This window comes from Tiliqua scincoides, chromosome 9 (genome assembly GCF_035046505.1).
Source record: "Tiliqua scincoides isolate rTilSci1 chromosome 9, rTilSci1.hap2, whole genome shotgun sequence".
Lineage (NCBI taxonomy): Eukaryota > Metazoa > Chordata > Lepidosauria > Squamata > Scincidae > Tiliqua > Tiliqua scincoides.
Window position 1 is genome coordinate 46,764,895 of NC_089829.1, and position 15,878 is coordinate 46,780,772.

Here is a 15,878-nt window from a genome sequence, read left to right on the forward strand (position 1 = left end):
CTGAGCTAGAATATCCAAGAGTGGGAGGAGCAGAGGCTGGCCCATCAGGAGGTCTAGGGCGCGCCTTACATCATTCCACTGGAAGTACCCCTTCCCCCAAATCACAGCCCCTGAAAGGATGCTCCCATTAGTATCAACAGAAGCTCCTTTTCCAGGATAATAACAGTTCCAAGGGGGACCATTTTTGTTGGGACCAAGGCTTAAGGGGAGAGGGCTGAGTCTTCTGTGTACCACACAGCCTCAACCTTAACTGAGACCTTCGCTGCTGCTATGCAAGTTTTTAAAAAAATAGAAAAGTACTTGTGTCACTTTCCCTCCAAACCCAGTGCTGTTCAATGGAACCAGTTTACACATTCAGCTGCCAGTCACTGGGAAGTGCAGTAATAGTGCAGGGGAATCACATCGTGCACAAATGCATGGGTGTGATCCAGGCTTGACACATATGATGCTCAGGTTTGCACGCATAAGTTCATCTGCATGGTGTTCACACTTTTAGTTTCAAAGGAACATCTAAAACTTCTTGTCTGTATGTCTAAACAAAGTAATGCATGAATCAGCCTTGTGTTCACTCGGCCTCTGCCTATTTCAGTGAAATTTTATCATTAAATATTATTATTATAGCGATTCCAGCCGTAAAGGACAATGGTGGGCTGGAGGAGTTTCAGAGATGTTCTAGCCCACCACTCTTTGCTCCTCTACACTTCTGCTGTGTTCCACTTTTCCTTTTCCAGTCCAGGGAGTGGAAAGACAAGCAGTAGCAGAGAAACAGGACAATCCTATCCACTCAGGAAAGTAAACCCCACTGACTCTAATGGGACTTACTTCTGAGTAGACATGCATAGGATTGGGCTAAAAGGTGATGGGTGACAGCCTCCCCCCCAATCTACAGCAACCCCACAGCCATCTCTTCTTCTTCTCATCGTCTTCAACCACCAGATGCACCCAGGATAGACTCTTTTTCTCTGCCCATGATCAGAACAGAATTAAGGACCTTTTATTCCCAGATGTGGGATACACCCATGAGGAATCCCTTCCTCCACATGGGTTTCATTTAGAACAAATGACTGCATCTCCTACTTCAACGGAGCTGCTCCTGTACGCATTATGCACCTTGGAAGAGAACTGGTGTGCCTGTGTGTGAAAGGAAAGCCTGTTTGGCTGGGCTATGTTTCTGCTGCTGCTGCTGCCTTGTTCATTGGGAAAGAGGGGCTCCCGAGAGGTGGGATTTCTCAAAAGGCCTTGCCATCAGTTTTCCTCTCCCCTCATGGCCTCTGCACATGGTGGGCAGTTTGAGGTTTTACAAGAAATTATAACAAGAAATGATTCTCTTTCCATTGAGATAGTTTAATGCATCTGCACACAGAGGAATGCAAACAGCTCTACCTTGCACCCAGTAAAACTTTCCACGAGATCAGACCCTCCTGCTTGGCAAAGCAAAACGCTTTATGGCCTTCCATTGTGGCCCTTGGCAAAGGCTATCTGATGGGCACAGTTCAACTGTGTTCTTTGATGCCTCTCCTTCTAAAAAGCAGAGCATTGTGGTTGCAGCTGAGCGATGCGTTACATTCAGCCGTATCAACAAAATGTGCACGAGAACATCTGCAATCCTATACATGACAGTGCCTCACCCCAGCACTGCCTTTTCTAGTGGCTGTCAGCTGGTATTCTTTTGCCTCCTTTTAGATTGTGAGCACTTTTGGGACAGGCAGCCATTAGTTGTTTGTTTGATTTTCTTTGTAAACCGCTTTGTGAACTTTCCGTTGTCAAGTGGTATATAAATACTGTTAATAATTATTAACAGGGTAAGGACCCCTGCTAATTGGGTAAGGGGCACTTTTTCAAGTGGGTGCTCCTTTTTTTAGCAGGGGGAGAGTAACTGGCCCATCTCACCCCAGCAGTGTCTGTTCTGGTGGCTGTCTGCTGGTATTCATTTGCATCTTTTTAGATGGTGAGCCCTTTTGGGACAGGGAGCCATTTAGTTATTTGATTTTTCTCTGTACACTGCTTTGTGAACTTTTAGTTGAAAAGCGGTATATAAATACTGTTAATAATAATAATAATTAATAATAATAATGTCTTTACTCAGAAGTAAGTCCTGTTTTGTTCAGTGGGGCTTACTCCCAGGAAAGGGTATATAGGATTGAAGCCTCACCAGCGTCCTTGTACCAGCCTCCCTGACTCGAAAGAAGCCGCAGACATGCTTTATGGCATGTTTGCAACACTCCCAGGCCAATGTAAGACACTCTGAATTGTGCTCACAGCCCCCGACTGTGCCATGTGAGTGCCCCTCCACTTTGCCCCCGGAGCCAGTTGGAGTGGTGGAGTTGCCATTGCTGCAATCCTCAGAAGTCTGGCGTGCCACCTGGAGTAACCCCATCAGCAGCTGTGGTGGACTGTGGACTGACTTGCAGCTGCCAGGCAGTAATAGGGCGCTTGCCAGTTGACTCCCTGCCCCCTGCTTGCCACTGGACATGGCTGTCAGGCCGCTCTATGGAAAGACCAGATTTGGCTACAGTGGTTGCAAAATCAAACAACAAATGGCTCCCTGTCCCAAAAGGGCTCACCGTCTAAAAAGATGCAAAAGAACACCAGCAGGCAGCCACTAGAAAAGATGTCAGGGTTAGAAAACAACCCCGGGGAAATTTGGCCTGGATAAGGTAGGGCCTAAGCCAGGGGTGCTCACACTTTTTTGGCTCGAGAGCTACTTTGAAACCCAGCAAGGCCCGGAGATCTACCAAGGGGGAAGGAAGCGTCTGACAGACACCCCCTTTAATGTATGGAGCCCCTGCTGGAGTCTAGTCAGTTTTGTCAGTTTTGTTGCTGCATGCCTGAAAAGCAGCTATAAGTGTCCGTTTCAGTGTCAGTTTAGTGTCAGCTAAATATGTCAGTTTTGTCTAGTCACTAGACGAAACTGACATATTAACAGTTTGGAGAGACAGGGCTCCGCGATCTACTCATTTTGCCTCGCGATCTACCGGTAGATTGCGATCCACCTATTGAGCACCCCCGGCCTAAGCTGTGTAAAATGCTGAGTCACCAAGAGTCAGGTGAAAAGAGAGCTCACTAATTGTAACAGGTGTTGAGCTAGCACCAGGAGGAGACACCACCCTTCCTAATTCGCACACAGTGCTTTAAAAGGACTGCAAGAGCCCTCATGTGTGGGAAGGCAGGTGGTCATGTATATTGCTCGTTGTGCCGTCTTTATGTTTTCTTTGCTATGCTGCTGTTATTTTCGTTACCTTGTAAATACAGACTGAAATAATGAAGGATTTATGTCTGAAGTGCTGTTTATCGTGTGGACTGAGTCTCTGAGGCTGCATTCCGCAGGCAGCAACAGATAAGAGGCTGCTCCTTCCTCGACAGGTTATGGGCCCAGCGCCAGCAGCTTCAAGACTTTTCGCCTGGTGACTGCTGGGGTGAGGAGGGCCAGTTACTCTGCCCCTGTTAAATAAAAGAGGAGCACCCACTTGAAAAAGTGCCTCTTACTCAGTTAGCAGGGGTGCCTGCTGTTAATCATAATATGTTAATAATAAATACTTTAATAATAAAAATGCTCTTAGGGCATCTGAGTTGGCCTGCCAGGTCCTGACCCCTCCCCTTTCTTGCTTATGCTGCTCCTCCTCTTCCTCCTCTCTAGTTTTGTAAAGAAAGAGAGGAATGAAGCAGATGAGACAGTGTGAAAGTGAGGGGAGAGAGGTGGATGCACTAGCCCACCACTCTTCTCTCCTCTACAGTGTTTCTTCAGCTTCACTCCCCTCTTCCTTTGCATAGTCAGGGATCAGCAGGAGGAGGAGAAAAGCGGGCAGATGAACACCCCCTGCCAATGTCACGAGGCAGCCCCCTCAGTCCTCATCATGTTTGGAATGCCTTTGAACCAGTAAAGGCAGGGCCCACTTCCCCCCAGGTACCAAGCACTGACCCCCACACCATCTCCCCAGCCGTTCTAGCCCAGATGTTTGGAGTCTTACTTGCTGCTTTCTGTTTTCTCTGCTGTTTCTTTCTTTGATCAGATCTTTCTTTGTGGTGGTTTGTAGGTTGCTCTCCCTCCAACCCATGTACAGGTGCATGCGCACACCAGGCATCTGGAGTCAGAGCCCACTATGGGTTCAACTCCTGTCACCACTGGGGAAGAAGCATTGTGCTTGGGCTGATCCTGAGTCACAGTCACAATCACCAGGCAACCTGGTGTGTTGGCAGCTGAAATGTGATTTGAATCCAGTCCTGTGAAGTCCAAGTCGAATGAATCACTGGCCCAAAGAGCTTTGTGTATGTCTCCACATTGCTTGGGCAACATACACATGCATTTGAAATCTCCCCAGTGCCTCGTGTGTGTATAAATAGGCCCAGCGCATGGTGCTCTTAATTCATTTAATGCCAAACATGCGGCTCCGTCTTTCTGGCTCCATTTTATTAAATAAAGGATGGCTGCAGTCTTTGAGGATTCCTGCAGAGATGAGCCTGATGTTCTAGCATCCCTGTTCTAGCATCTCATGTAACTTATGAATACCTGTTTGAAACAAATTTTTATAGCGTAGCCCAATTGACAGATTGTTTACAGCAGACTCTTGCCTGCTGGTAGCTTATGGAGATCAGAGCTGGATATTTGAGGTGAGCCGGAAACTGTTTGACTCAACTCTGAAAGGCTCAAACACTGGGGCAAACGCAGAGGTTTGAGTAACACTTTTTCTTCTTCTTGAACATGTTTTGGAAGTGAATGGAGTCAGCTCCACTGAGCAGTCACTGTGAAATTCAGAGTGTTTTGAGTTTAGATCAAATTGAATGGCTCCAGAGACAATGGGACTGTGGCCAGTGGTGCAGTGGTAAATTTCAGAGTACAGTAGTTCATCTTGTCACCCCTCCTAGCCAGGCCCCACCAAAACTATAGAATTCCCCCCCCCCTGAAAAAAATCAACTGTAAATGTCTTCATTACAGTATTTTCTTCTCCCACCACTTATTCCTGCTTGGAAACTTGTGATATTTCATTGAAGAACTAGTTCATTTCATGCCAAACCCTTGGAGTGGGTTGCAGTAGTTTAACATAAATGTATAGAAATTGAAAAGTGGGATTTAAAAATGTCTCAGAGAAATTTATTAATGGGTGTATTTGAGTGTTGGTCTCTGATGGTTGTCTTAGAAATAAGCCTCACTGTGTTCAGTGCATAGGACTGTAGCCTTGTTAGAACTTGAGCTTCATACTGTGTCTTGAGCCGCTCTTAGGGGGAAAAAAGATGGTTGTCTGCCTCTAGGCACATTTCTCAGTTTGCCTGTTGCTGGGCCTGATGCTTCTTCCCAGTGAAGGTCCTTCTGAAAAGTGAAGGTCCTTCTGAAAAGTGTTTCAGAGCTAGTGCTTCAGTGCCCCTGCTGTTGCAACATCACTCCTGTTATAAAAGAAGTTCTGGAGCTCTGCTGCCCCCCACTCTGCCTTGAGTACACCCCTGGCTGCGATGTGTCCCCAGGCATTGGGGAGGAGGAAAGAGTCTCAGAGGAAGCGAAACAGGGATCTGTTTCTCCCAAAGTATGAGCATTTCTTATTTCACTTCCAGTTGACGAGGCCAGCCCAAGAAAGCCCAGCAGCAGTCAAAAGATGTCCCCTCACCTGGAATTGCACAAGCTGTCACCATTGCTCCTTCATAAAAGGAAAGAAGAGGAGGATGGTGGACATTGAGTGTCAGAGAGCCTGCAATTTCAGGCACTGCAGCTGCCAAAGTCTGTATGGACGTCTGGTAGCACATTATCACAATGATGTACATCCAGTAGTGTTCCCCCCCCCCATATCCATGGTTTCCACGGTTTCAGTTATCCATAGTTCTCATATTCCCCCCGTCACACTCATGACTCATCTTTGCTCGCAGCCCTCCAACCCTTCTGCCTGCTTCCTGTTCGCATTCTCGCTGCCTGATTCCTTTCCTGTTAGCATCACAGCCCTTTAACCCACTTCTTGGTAGCATTCACCTCCCGCTTTGAAGCCTCCCCTATGACTGCACTGAGTAGCACCCCAGAATTCTTCGCAATGCCACAGTAAGTAGAGTATAGAGCAGGGGTGGCCAAACCCCAGTTTGCGAGCCACATGCGGCTCTTTGACATATTAAATGTGGCTTATGGACAGTGCTGCAGCTAGACGGGGTGCAAAGCAGGGAGCCTCACCGCAACGTGCAAGGGACCCCTGCCACTCCCTTTCCGAGCCTTTCCAGGTGGAGGGAGCAAAATGGAGGCGTATACCTGACTCCAAAGGGGAGGGGGAGGGGTTGCTTGCATGCTGCGGTGAAGCTCCCTGCAAATTTTAGTGCTTTGCAACCCCTCTAGCCAGGCCACAGTTTACAGAAATACATTGGCTCAGGTCCTTTTTGGATTATAATTAATACAATAAAAGATAAATAAACCCTGCTAACTGAGTAACAGGCACTTTTTCAAGTGGGTGCTCCTCTTTTTAGCAGGGGGAGAGTAACTGGCCCTCCTCACCCCAGCACTGCCTGTTCTAGTGGCTGTCTGCTGGTGTTCTTTTTGCATCTTTTTAGATTGTGAGCCCTATTGGGACAGGGAGCCAGTAGTTATTTGATTTTTCTCTGTAAACCGCTTTGGGAACTTTTCGTTAAAAAGCGGTATATAAATACTGTTAATAATAATAATAATAATAATAATAATAATAATAATAATAATAATAATATTGTTGCAATTCCTGGATCCTTTCAATAGTTTTACCTAAAGTTTAATAATAATAATAATAATAATAATAATAATAATAATAATATTGTTGCAATTCCTGGATCCTTTCAATAGTTTTACCTAAAGTTTAATAATAATAATAATAATAATAATAATAATAATAATAATAATAATAATATTGCAATTCCTGGATCCTTTCAATAGTTTTACCTAAAGTTTAATAATAATAATAATAATAATAATAATAATAATAATAATAATATTGTTGCAATTCCTGGATCCTTTCAATAGTTTTACCTAAAGTTTAATAATAATAATAATAATAATAATAATAATAATAATATTGCAATTCCTGGATCCTTTCAATAGTTTTACCTAAAGTTTAATAATAATAATAATAATAATAATAATAATATTGTTGCAATTCCTGGATCCTTTCAATAGTTTTACCTAAAGTTTAATAATAATAATAATAATATTGTTGCAATTCCTGGATCCTTTCAATAGTTTTACCTAAAGTTTAATAATAATAATAATAATAATAATAATAATAATAATAATAATAATAATAATAATAATAAATAAATAAGAAATTTTCAAGCTTTATAATTATTTAGCAGATATAAACTGTGAGTCCACTGGATTAAAATGTAAGTTTAATGATCATGGTGAGTAAATATATTTAAAAATTTAAATACTTCTTAAATATTGTGGCTCTCAAACGTCTGAAGTTTATCATAGATGGCTCTTACATTAAACAAGTTTGGCCATCCCTGATTTAGGGTCTGCTATTAGTCATGATTTCAGGTATCCATTATAGCAGTAGGACCATATCCCCCACAGATATGGGGTGGCTACTTGTATTTACTTTTAACCAAACACCACATCCAGCAGAGAGAGGAGAAACAGTTGGGAGGGGGGCAGGGGAGGAATGTCATGCTCTTACATCTTTGGTATGAGATTAAGTGTGCCTGTATTTTCATCTGTGAAATGTTGGTGGCAGGACTGTTCCCAGAACTCCTGCGGCAGTTGTTTCAGTTGGCCACATAGATGGCCGGTCCTGGTTGGAGACATGATTCCAAAGCATATTGTTGACTTGGGGAGGGGCTGTAGCTCAGAGCCTATGCTGTGTCTGCAGAAGATTCAATCACTGCCATCTTTGAGGTAGCAAAATGTTTTGTTTGAAGCCCTGGAGAGTTGCTACCTGTCAGTAAGGAATCAATGTGTTAGGAACAGAATTAAAGAGTTCAGTTGAGAGCCATAAATGTTCAGCCCCACACCCTGGAAGGTGCTATTGGTTTACTTTTGCCCTTCTGAACGTCCAGTTTTATCATATATGGTTTGGTGATGATGGGTCTGCATTTACAGGTAGTCCAGTTTTGAATTATGCTGGCTGGAAACCAGCTTCAAACATTCTTGAGTCCGTGTGTGAGCCTGCGTCTCATCTGAAGAAAGACATTTTCAGACCAGGTTTTGTTTTTTCATCAGTGAAATCACAGGCTTCTCTTGAACCTCTTTGCTGGAAATTCCACTGTTCCCCCAGGAACCCAGAGGTTCGTTCCACCTTGGCTCTCTCCACTCAGAGTATTTCCTTGAAAAACAACTGCAACTGACAGCCAGCCCTTTGGTATAATGAGAACCCAGCACTGCATATGGAAACTCATGCAAAGAGGAGGAGGCAGGGACTTTTGTGGGTGGATGAGTTCTGCTCAGAGGACTGCTGTACCTGGTCCAAAGTGAATGTTGACAACATGCGTGTCAACAGAGGGTTCTGTTGGCATCCTCAGCGCTCCCCTTCAGGCATCCTATCTGGGTTGTTTTGCTTTTGTGTTTCTAACTTCTTTGTGCTGCTCAAAGACTCACTTGCAAGTTCTGTATTTGTGAGGCTCCTAGGACAGGGCTCCGCTCAGCCCAGCTGGCCCTAAGGGAGCTCTTGGGGCAGGCCTCCGCTCAGCCTGGCTGGCTGGCCCTTTAAGGGAGCCCTGGGAAGGCCTCACACTGGTGCAGGGAGAGGCGGTTACAGCACCCAGGTCCTCTTCCCTGGCTGGGCTGCTTCTGCCTGGGTCCTGGGCAGGAGCTGTTGGCTGCACAGCCACCCAGCTTCTGGCCAGCCTCAGCATCACTGGCCTCCCTGCTATCCTCCCCTAGCCCCTCCGGGGAGGTATACAGGCAGTTCCCTGGGAGCTGCCCTTCCCTGGGCTTCAAGTCCTCCCTTCTTCTCCTGTGCTGCCTTCACCTTGCCTTTCCCCCTGCCCTGCTGGCTTCTCCCACCTCCTGCTGCCCAGCTCCCTGGCCCTGGAGCCTCCTCTTGAGGTAAGGTGGGGGCCTGGGTGCAGGGTGGGGACCCCAGCCGTACTGTTTGTTTCATTTAATGCTAACATAAAAATCTGCTCCAAGAAGGAAAGGGATGCTTCCTGGTTCCTGTTCGGCATACAGGCCAAACAATCAGCAATATGCACAACGCTGCTCTAAGACAGGGGTGTCCAAAGTTTTTGGCAGGAGGGCCACATCAGCTCTCTGACACTGTGTCGGGGGCTGGGGGGGAAAAAAGAATTAATTTACATTTAAAATTTGAATAAATTTACATAAATGTATATATTAAAGATGAACTTATATGAATGAATGAAGGTCTTGCAATAGCTCAAGGCCTATACAAGGCCTTGCACAAAGCAAGGCTGGCCTTTCCTTTGCTGCTGCTACTGCATCATAGATGTGAAACAGCAAGCAGTGGAGGGAGCCCTCATCCCACAGCTCACGCAAGAGGTCAAACAGTCACTCTGAGAGCAGTTGCGTTGGGCCAGTGCAGGCTTCAACAAATCCGGAGGGCCAGAGGCTCATTGGAGACTGGACGCTCCCTGAGGGCCACATTGAGAGGCCTCGAGGGCCGTAAGTGGCCCCTGGGCCGGGGTTTGGGCACCCCTGCTCTAAGACCTCATGTCACAAGGGCTGGCCAGTCAGCACTGTGCAAATCCAGCTTCTGTGGGAAACCAGACAATGTTTTCCTGTCAGGTGCTGCTAAGTAGCCTGTCCAGAGTAGAGCTTGAGGGCCCAATCCTATCCAATTTTGCAGTGCCGGTGCAACTGTGCCAGTGGGGCATGCACTGCATCCTGTGGTTGGGAGGCCCTCACAGAGACCTCCTCACGGTGTTGGAACACTTGTCCCCTTACCTCAGGGCTGCATTGCGGCTGCACCGATGCTAGAAAGCTGGATAGGATTGGGCCCTGAGGCTCTTCCTCTTGTCTGAATGGTGCCAGCCATTCCCCCCACGCCATGGTTCAGGCAGCACAGTGTCTGTGGGGCCACTGCCAGCTTAGACAGAGAGCCTACTCTTCCATGACGCTGGCTGAGGCTGTTGGCTGTTGGCTGCCTCAGGTGGCAGATTGGCAGCGATGACGCCTGGACCTCTATTTCATCCTCCTTCCGCCTTCTGAATTTGAAAAGAAAGAAGGGAACAGAGCAGCAGAGGAAGTGCAGAGGATAAGAGAGTGGTGGGCTAGAGTGTCTCGAATTCTCTAGCTCGGCCCTCTCCTGCACACTTTCCCTTCCACTTCAGTCCCCTTTTTCTTTTTGAATCCAGGAAGTAGGCAGAGGAGGAGGAGGAGCATCAGAGGCTTGTCTACCACCAGGTAAGAGGTGTAGTTGGCATTTGGTGCATCTCCTCAAGTACCAGTATGTGTTGGGCCAGCCCCATATGTCGTGTGAAAATGAAACAGGGCAAGTCAGTCCGGTTTCCTTGATCACCACTTTCTTTTCGTCAGAATCTTGTCCCTTTTCCATTGAAACTCTGCCTTCTCCTCATCTAGCCTGAAATAGTGTCCTCGTTGGGATGAGCAATTTTTAAAAAGCAGGAAAGATATTCTTATGGCATGTCAACCACAAATGTAACCAGAAATCTGACAAGCCCTTTGGGATTGCTCCTAACATTTTTACTTTAAGGTATATTTATGAATCTTTAATGGAGACATTTCCCTGGAATCTGCCTCAGTGGCTATAGTTTATCTGCTGTGGTTCCTTGTAGTAAAAAGGAGATCAGGAGAACCTGGCCATTAGATGGAAATTGAACTTCTTGTAAGGACTGCCATCTTACCCACCAGAGAGATGTGCCATCTTTGGAATAACTTCTCCACATCTTAAGAATTGCATAGTATTTGCCCCAGAGAGAGCAGCAGATTAGAACTTTCTAATCTTCCAGATCATTAACCAATTAGGCAGGGATTTTCAAGGCATTCCAAGGTGCCCCCAACAGTTTGCAAGAGTTTTTCATGACTGCTCCACAGACCTGGATAATGAGAACATTGGACAGAGCCCCAGTTACCTTAGTGAGTGGATACTGGACCCTTTAGAACAGGATCCTTATTACATTCTGCTCTACACTGATGGAAAATTAAAGAGAACTCCCAGCTAGTCCTACCATGAGCAGGGTAAGCTAGGCTGCTTCGGGTTACAGAATGTGGGTCTTAAGTTCTAGTTCCATCTTTGAGTTTTTCGAAAGAAATAGTGCATGGGGCAGGAGTGGCAGCAGAAGGCCTGAAATCACGGTGCCAGGGTAGGGGCCCCTTCTGCTCTTCTATCACATTGTGTTCTTCTCACAGGGAAAAAGAGCATCCATTGGCTTCCACTGTTTTCTTGTCTCCAGGATCACAGTTTACTTCTGCCTGAAATGACACAGCTTGCCATTTTCATCCTGTGCCACTTGCATATTTCTGTGTAATTTCAAGGCTGATTAGCTTAGGTGATAAAATGCTGCACACATATTGCCAAGGATTGGAACAACCTGGAGGTAACTGGCAAGCAATATTGGCGAAGATGCAGTCAGAGCTGAGATGAGCAATAACTACAGGTGTTTGAAAACAGTATGATTTACCTTACTCAGAAGTAAGCCTATTGTGTTCAGTAAGATCCAGTCTTACTTGCCAGAATCAAATACCCTTAGCAATAGCAGAATCTCAAGCAAAAAGGGATTATCAAATTTATTCCAAGCTGCTAATGCAATCCTGCTTTTTGAATTGACAGTAGGGACATTTTTTTTATGTGTATATAGGACCTTGTTCTGCGAAAAGCAATGGGCAGCATCTCCATTTTGGGTGTGCCTCCTCTTATATGAGCATGTATGCAGTTGCTTGGCTGAGTCACACCATCCAGCCTGTTTACTCTGTTGCTCTGTTGCTGTTTCCTCTGACTGGGAGTGGCTCTCCAGGACTGAGTTTAGGACCCACCCAAGACCTGAGGTGGCACATCAAATGCTGCCCCCTTACCCACTGCCACATCAGCAAATAACTTCAATCACTCTCCTCGTGCTCCCTGGATTGGAAGAGGAAGAGGAAGAGGAAGATGGAGCAGAAGAGGAAGTGTGAGTGGTGGACGAGAGTAGTGGAGACACTCTAGCCCACCAGTCTCCTCTTCTTCACACTTCCTTTGCTGTTCTGTTCCCCTTGATCTTTTCAATCCACAGAACAGGATGAGGAGTAGTGACACTCGGTGGGCAAAAGAAGGCGCCGCTGCCAGTCTGCCACTTCATGACTGGAGATTGCAGGGCTGCTGCTCATCCTCACCACATCCTTACTCTGAGTAGTGCTTCTGTGGTTTTTTTTTACTGCTCAGCAATGTCCTCCTCATTTGCTTTCTTCTTCTCTTAATAACAACAGCAACAACAACAACAAACAATGATGCTGCACAGGTATTCAAGGACCCAAGGAATGGCTTTCACTATTTCCGTCATTACTATGTGTTTATTTTGAAACAAAGCCCAGGTGAAATAAACTTAACATAAGAACATAAGAACAGCCCCACTGGATCAGGCCATAGGCCCATCTAGTCCTTGCCTGGCCTTTTTTAAGAAAATATTTTTTTCCCTCTTTTTCCTTTTCTCTTCTGTGCTCCAGAATTCTATTTGTACTCCATACTGTTAATTGCACCTTCAAACAGTGCCAAAATACTTGCAAACTTGATCTAAGGGCATGAGTTTGACACACACACTAAACTAGGGTGGAGTTTACTACAGGTATTGGGGCTGAGAAAATACATGAACTGAACTGGGGGACCTACTCTTGGGGCCTAGTAGTTCTGGTCTGAAGGTGTAAGCGTCACTTTCCCATGTTTAAACTGTACTAATACATGTTGGTACTTGTGGGGAAGACCTGGGCTGCATTTCCTCTACAGCTTTAGTCCACTCTCAATGCACTACTATCCCCCAGTGCATTCTGGGAGGGCAGCGGTTTGTTAAGGAATCTGAGGACCCAGTCTTGTCCAGTTTTCCAGTGCGGGTGCAACCATGCCAATGAGGCTTGCGCTACATCCTGTGGTGAGGAGGCAGTCACAGAAGTCACATTTGTTCCTTTCCCTTGGGGCTGCATTGCGGCTGCACCAGTGCTAGAAAGTTTGATAGGATTGGGCCCTGAAGCTGCATTAGTTAGAAAAAATCCAGAGGTGATGTTTCCAGCATGCTAGTAGCATGATTTTAAAAACAACAAAATGGTGCCCCCTAATTGAAATCAATTATATGGAGGCCAGCATGTTTAGGACAATTTCCTGCATTCATTTCTATTGAAAATAGGTGGAAATGACATAGGCGTGGTTGTGGCTGTCTTATTAGCTCCCAGCTCGCTAGGAAAAGTTCTGGCTTGGTTAGTGTGCTGGAACCTAAAACAAGAATGCAACCTGAATGCCCTGGAACCCAGTGGCATAGCTAGAGGGGTTGCAAAGTACTAAGTTTTGCAGGGAGCTTCATGTCAGTGTGCAAGCAGCTCCTCCCCCTCCCCTTCAGAGCCATTCCAGGTGAGGGGAGCAAAATAGAGGTGAATACAGGGAGGCAAATGCCTGTGTTTTGCTCTCAGCAGCTGGAATGACCCAGCTCTCTAGCACTTCCTTCTAGCACTAGAAGCTTAAAAGGAACACAGCGTGAGAGCTGTTATGGCTACCCTTAACAAAGTACAGTTTCCAGAATGCATTGGGGGAATAGAAGTGCACTGAAAGTGAATTAAAGCCGTAGTGCAGGGTTTCTCAAAGTATGTGTCATGACTAGGGCACTGTGACACATTCATGGGGTGCCATTGGGTACCTGATCCCCTTGGGCACCACCCTCTTGGGTCTCATAAAATCACATGAGATTTGGGTGTCACCATCTTGGATCTTGCAAGATTTAGTGATGGTGGAGACTGGAGGGGCACTGTGACCCAGGTACATTTGGGAACCACTGCTGTAGTGGAAATGCACCTCTGCATAGACTGAGATTGAGGAACTCAAATTGTAATAAATTTGTTTTGTACTGTATAGTTTGTTTTGTAATGGCCTGGACCCCCTGGGAATTTTGCCCCCTCTCCTCAGACTTGCTGGAGATGTTGGAATGGGAGCCTGTATAAGCAGGAATGAGCCAGTGAGCTACAGCTTCTTCCTGCATGGAAGACTCCGTGGTCATGATTGCATATAACTGATACACGGAATGGTGGGGGAAAGATGAAGTGTGGGTGGCCTGATGAGATGAACTCTGGTTATTTTCTCTTTTGCAGTTTCAACATCATGCGTCTTCCACAGATGACCTATTGTAACAATTGTTTTTGTTGTTTTTGCAGGTGATTTTTCTCACTATACTCGACTATCCAGGGATGGCTCCTTGCCGGGAGTAATGATACACCCCGAAGCATATCGATGCCCAAGGCCCAAAGGAACACTTCCTTCTCACTGCCACAAAATGAGATGGTGCTCCTAAGGTGATCTCTGCTTTGGGCAGTCTGAGAGACACAACTTGAGCAGAAGATTTCCTTCCCTTTTGCCCGCAAATGAATGTTCTGATGGATGGCTAACGGTGGTGACACCATGTAGAAGGTCCTGAGAGGGTGTCCTAACTGAGTTGCAATGGTTTTATACACTTCCCCATTTCCCAACGGCTTTCTGTCAGCGCTGCACTCTTTCTCCTGGGGCTTAATCTTCCCATGTTACTGGCTTGGAGACAGGCTCGTGGCCTCGTTTGTGCCTACCAGCTACGAGAAGCGGCAGAGGGCAGATGATCCGTGCTACTTCCACGCTCTGTGTGTCTTCATCACCACACCCATCTATTTAGCACTGCTGGTGGTCTCCCTTCCGTTTGCCTTGCTCGGCTTCCTCTTATGGTCCCCCCTCCAGTCTGCTCGACGGCCATATATCTATTCTAGGCTGCAGGACAAAAGCCAAGTCAATGGAAGCACCTTGCTCACAGAGTGGAAAGCTGCCAGCAATGGGAAGAGCTTTTGTTTTGCCAGTGCCAATGTCTGCCTGCTCCCAGACTCCTTGGCGAGGTTCAACAATGTTTTCAACACGCAGGCACGAGCGAAGGAGATCGGGCGGCGGATCCGGAATGGCGCAAGCAGGCCCCAGATCAAAATCTACATAGATTCCCCCACAAATACATCCATCAGTGCCGCAAGTTTCAGCAGCCTGGTCTCGCCTCAGAGCGGAGATAGCAATAATCGCGCTGTCAATGCAGCCATCAAGAGGACGACGTCCATGGAGTACAAGGGGGATAACGTGGGCTCAAACAACACCGAAGACGGCAAAGATGCCAAAGCTGGAGGCGATGCCAATGAGGGAGAAGATGGCAACACCTGCATTGTGCGCATAGCTGGGGAGGACAACAGCCACATCTCAGACCCAGACGCCGATGGCACAGGCGGCCAGGTGAACAACAGGGGACCCACAGACCGCTCGCCCGAATCTGAAGCTGAGAGCCTGAAAGGCCAGACACCCAACCATAAGCAAAAAGAAGGGGATTCTGGAAGCCTAGATAGCTACACTGCCTCACGAGAGTCCCTGGTGAAGATGCGCTCTGGGGACGGCCCAGCAGACCAAAGCAACGTCAACAGCAAGCTCCTCTACAAGGCCTCGCTCATGAAGAAGACCTCTGTGAGGAAAAAGAAAAACACAGACGAGCTCTTTGACCACGAGATCTCTGCTTTCTTCCCTGCCAACTTGGACTTCCTGTGCTTGCAGGAAGTGTTTGACAAAAGAGCAGCAGAGAAGTTGAAAGAACAGCTTCATCATTACTTTGAATACATTCTATACGACGTTGGGGTCTACAGCTGCCATGGCTGCTGTACATTTAAGTTTGTGAACAGCGGCCTGCTTTTTGCCAGCCGCTATCCAGTCATGGATGCTGCCTATCACTGTTATCCCAACGGAAAAGGAACAGACTCCTTGGCTTCTAAGGGGGCCCTGTTTCTCAAGGTAGGACCTTCCGTTTTC

At 46.6% G+C, this 15,878-nt stretch overlaps 1 protein-coding gene across 1 annotated transcript in view; it reads left to right on the forward strand.

The window, feature by feature from the left end:
- The window catches only part of SMPD3 (sphingomyelin phosphodiesterase 3), a 190,099-nt gene that overhangs the window by 123,063 nt on the left and 51,158 nt on the right, over positions 1–15,878 (forward strand). Inside the window, exon 4 of the mRNA XM_066637360.1 lies at positions 14,234–15,860. Coding sequence (XP_066493457.1) covers positions 14,517–15,860 — 1,344 coding nt within the window. The 5' untranslated portion in view covers positions 14,234–14,516. The remainder of the gene's footprint in view (positions 1–14,233; positions 15,861–15,878) is intronic.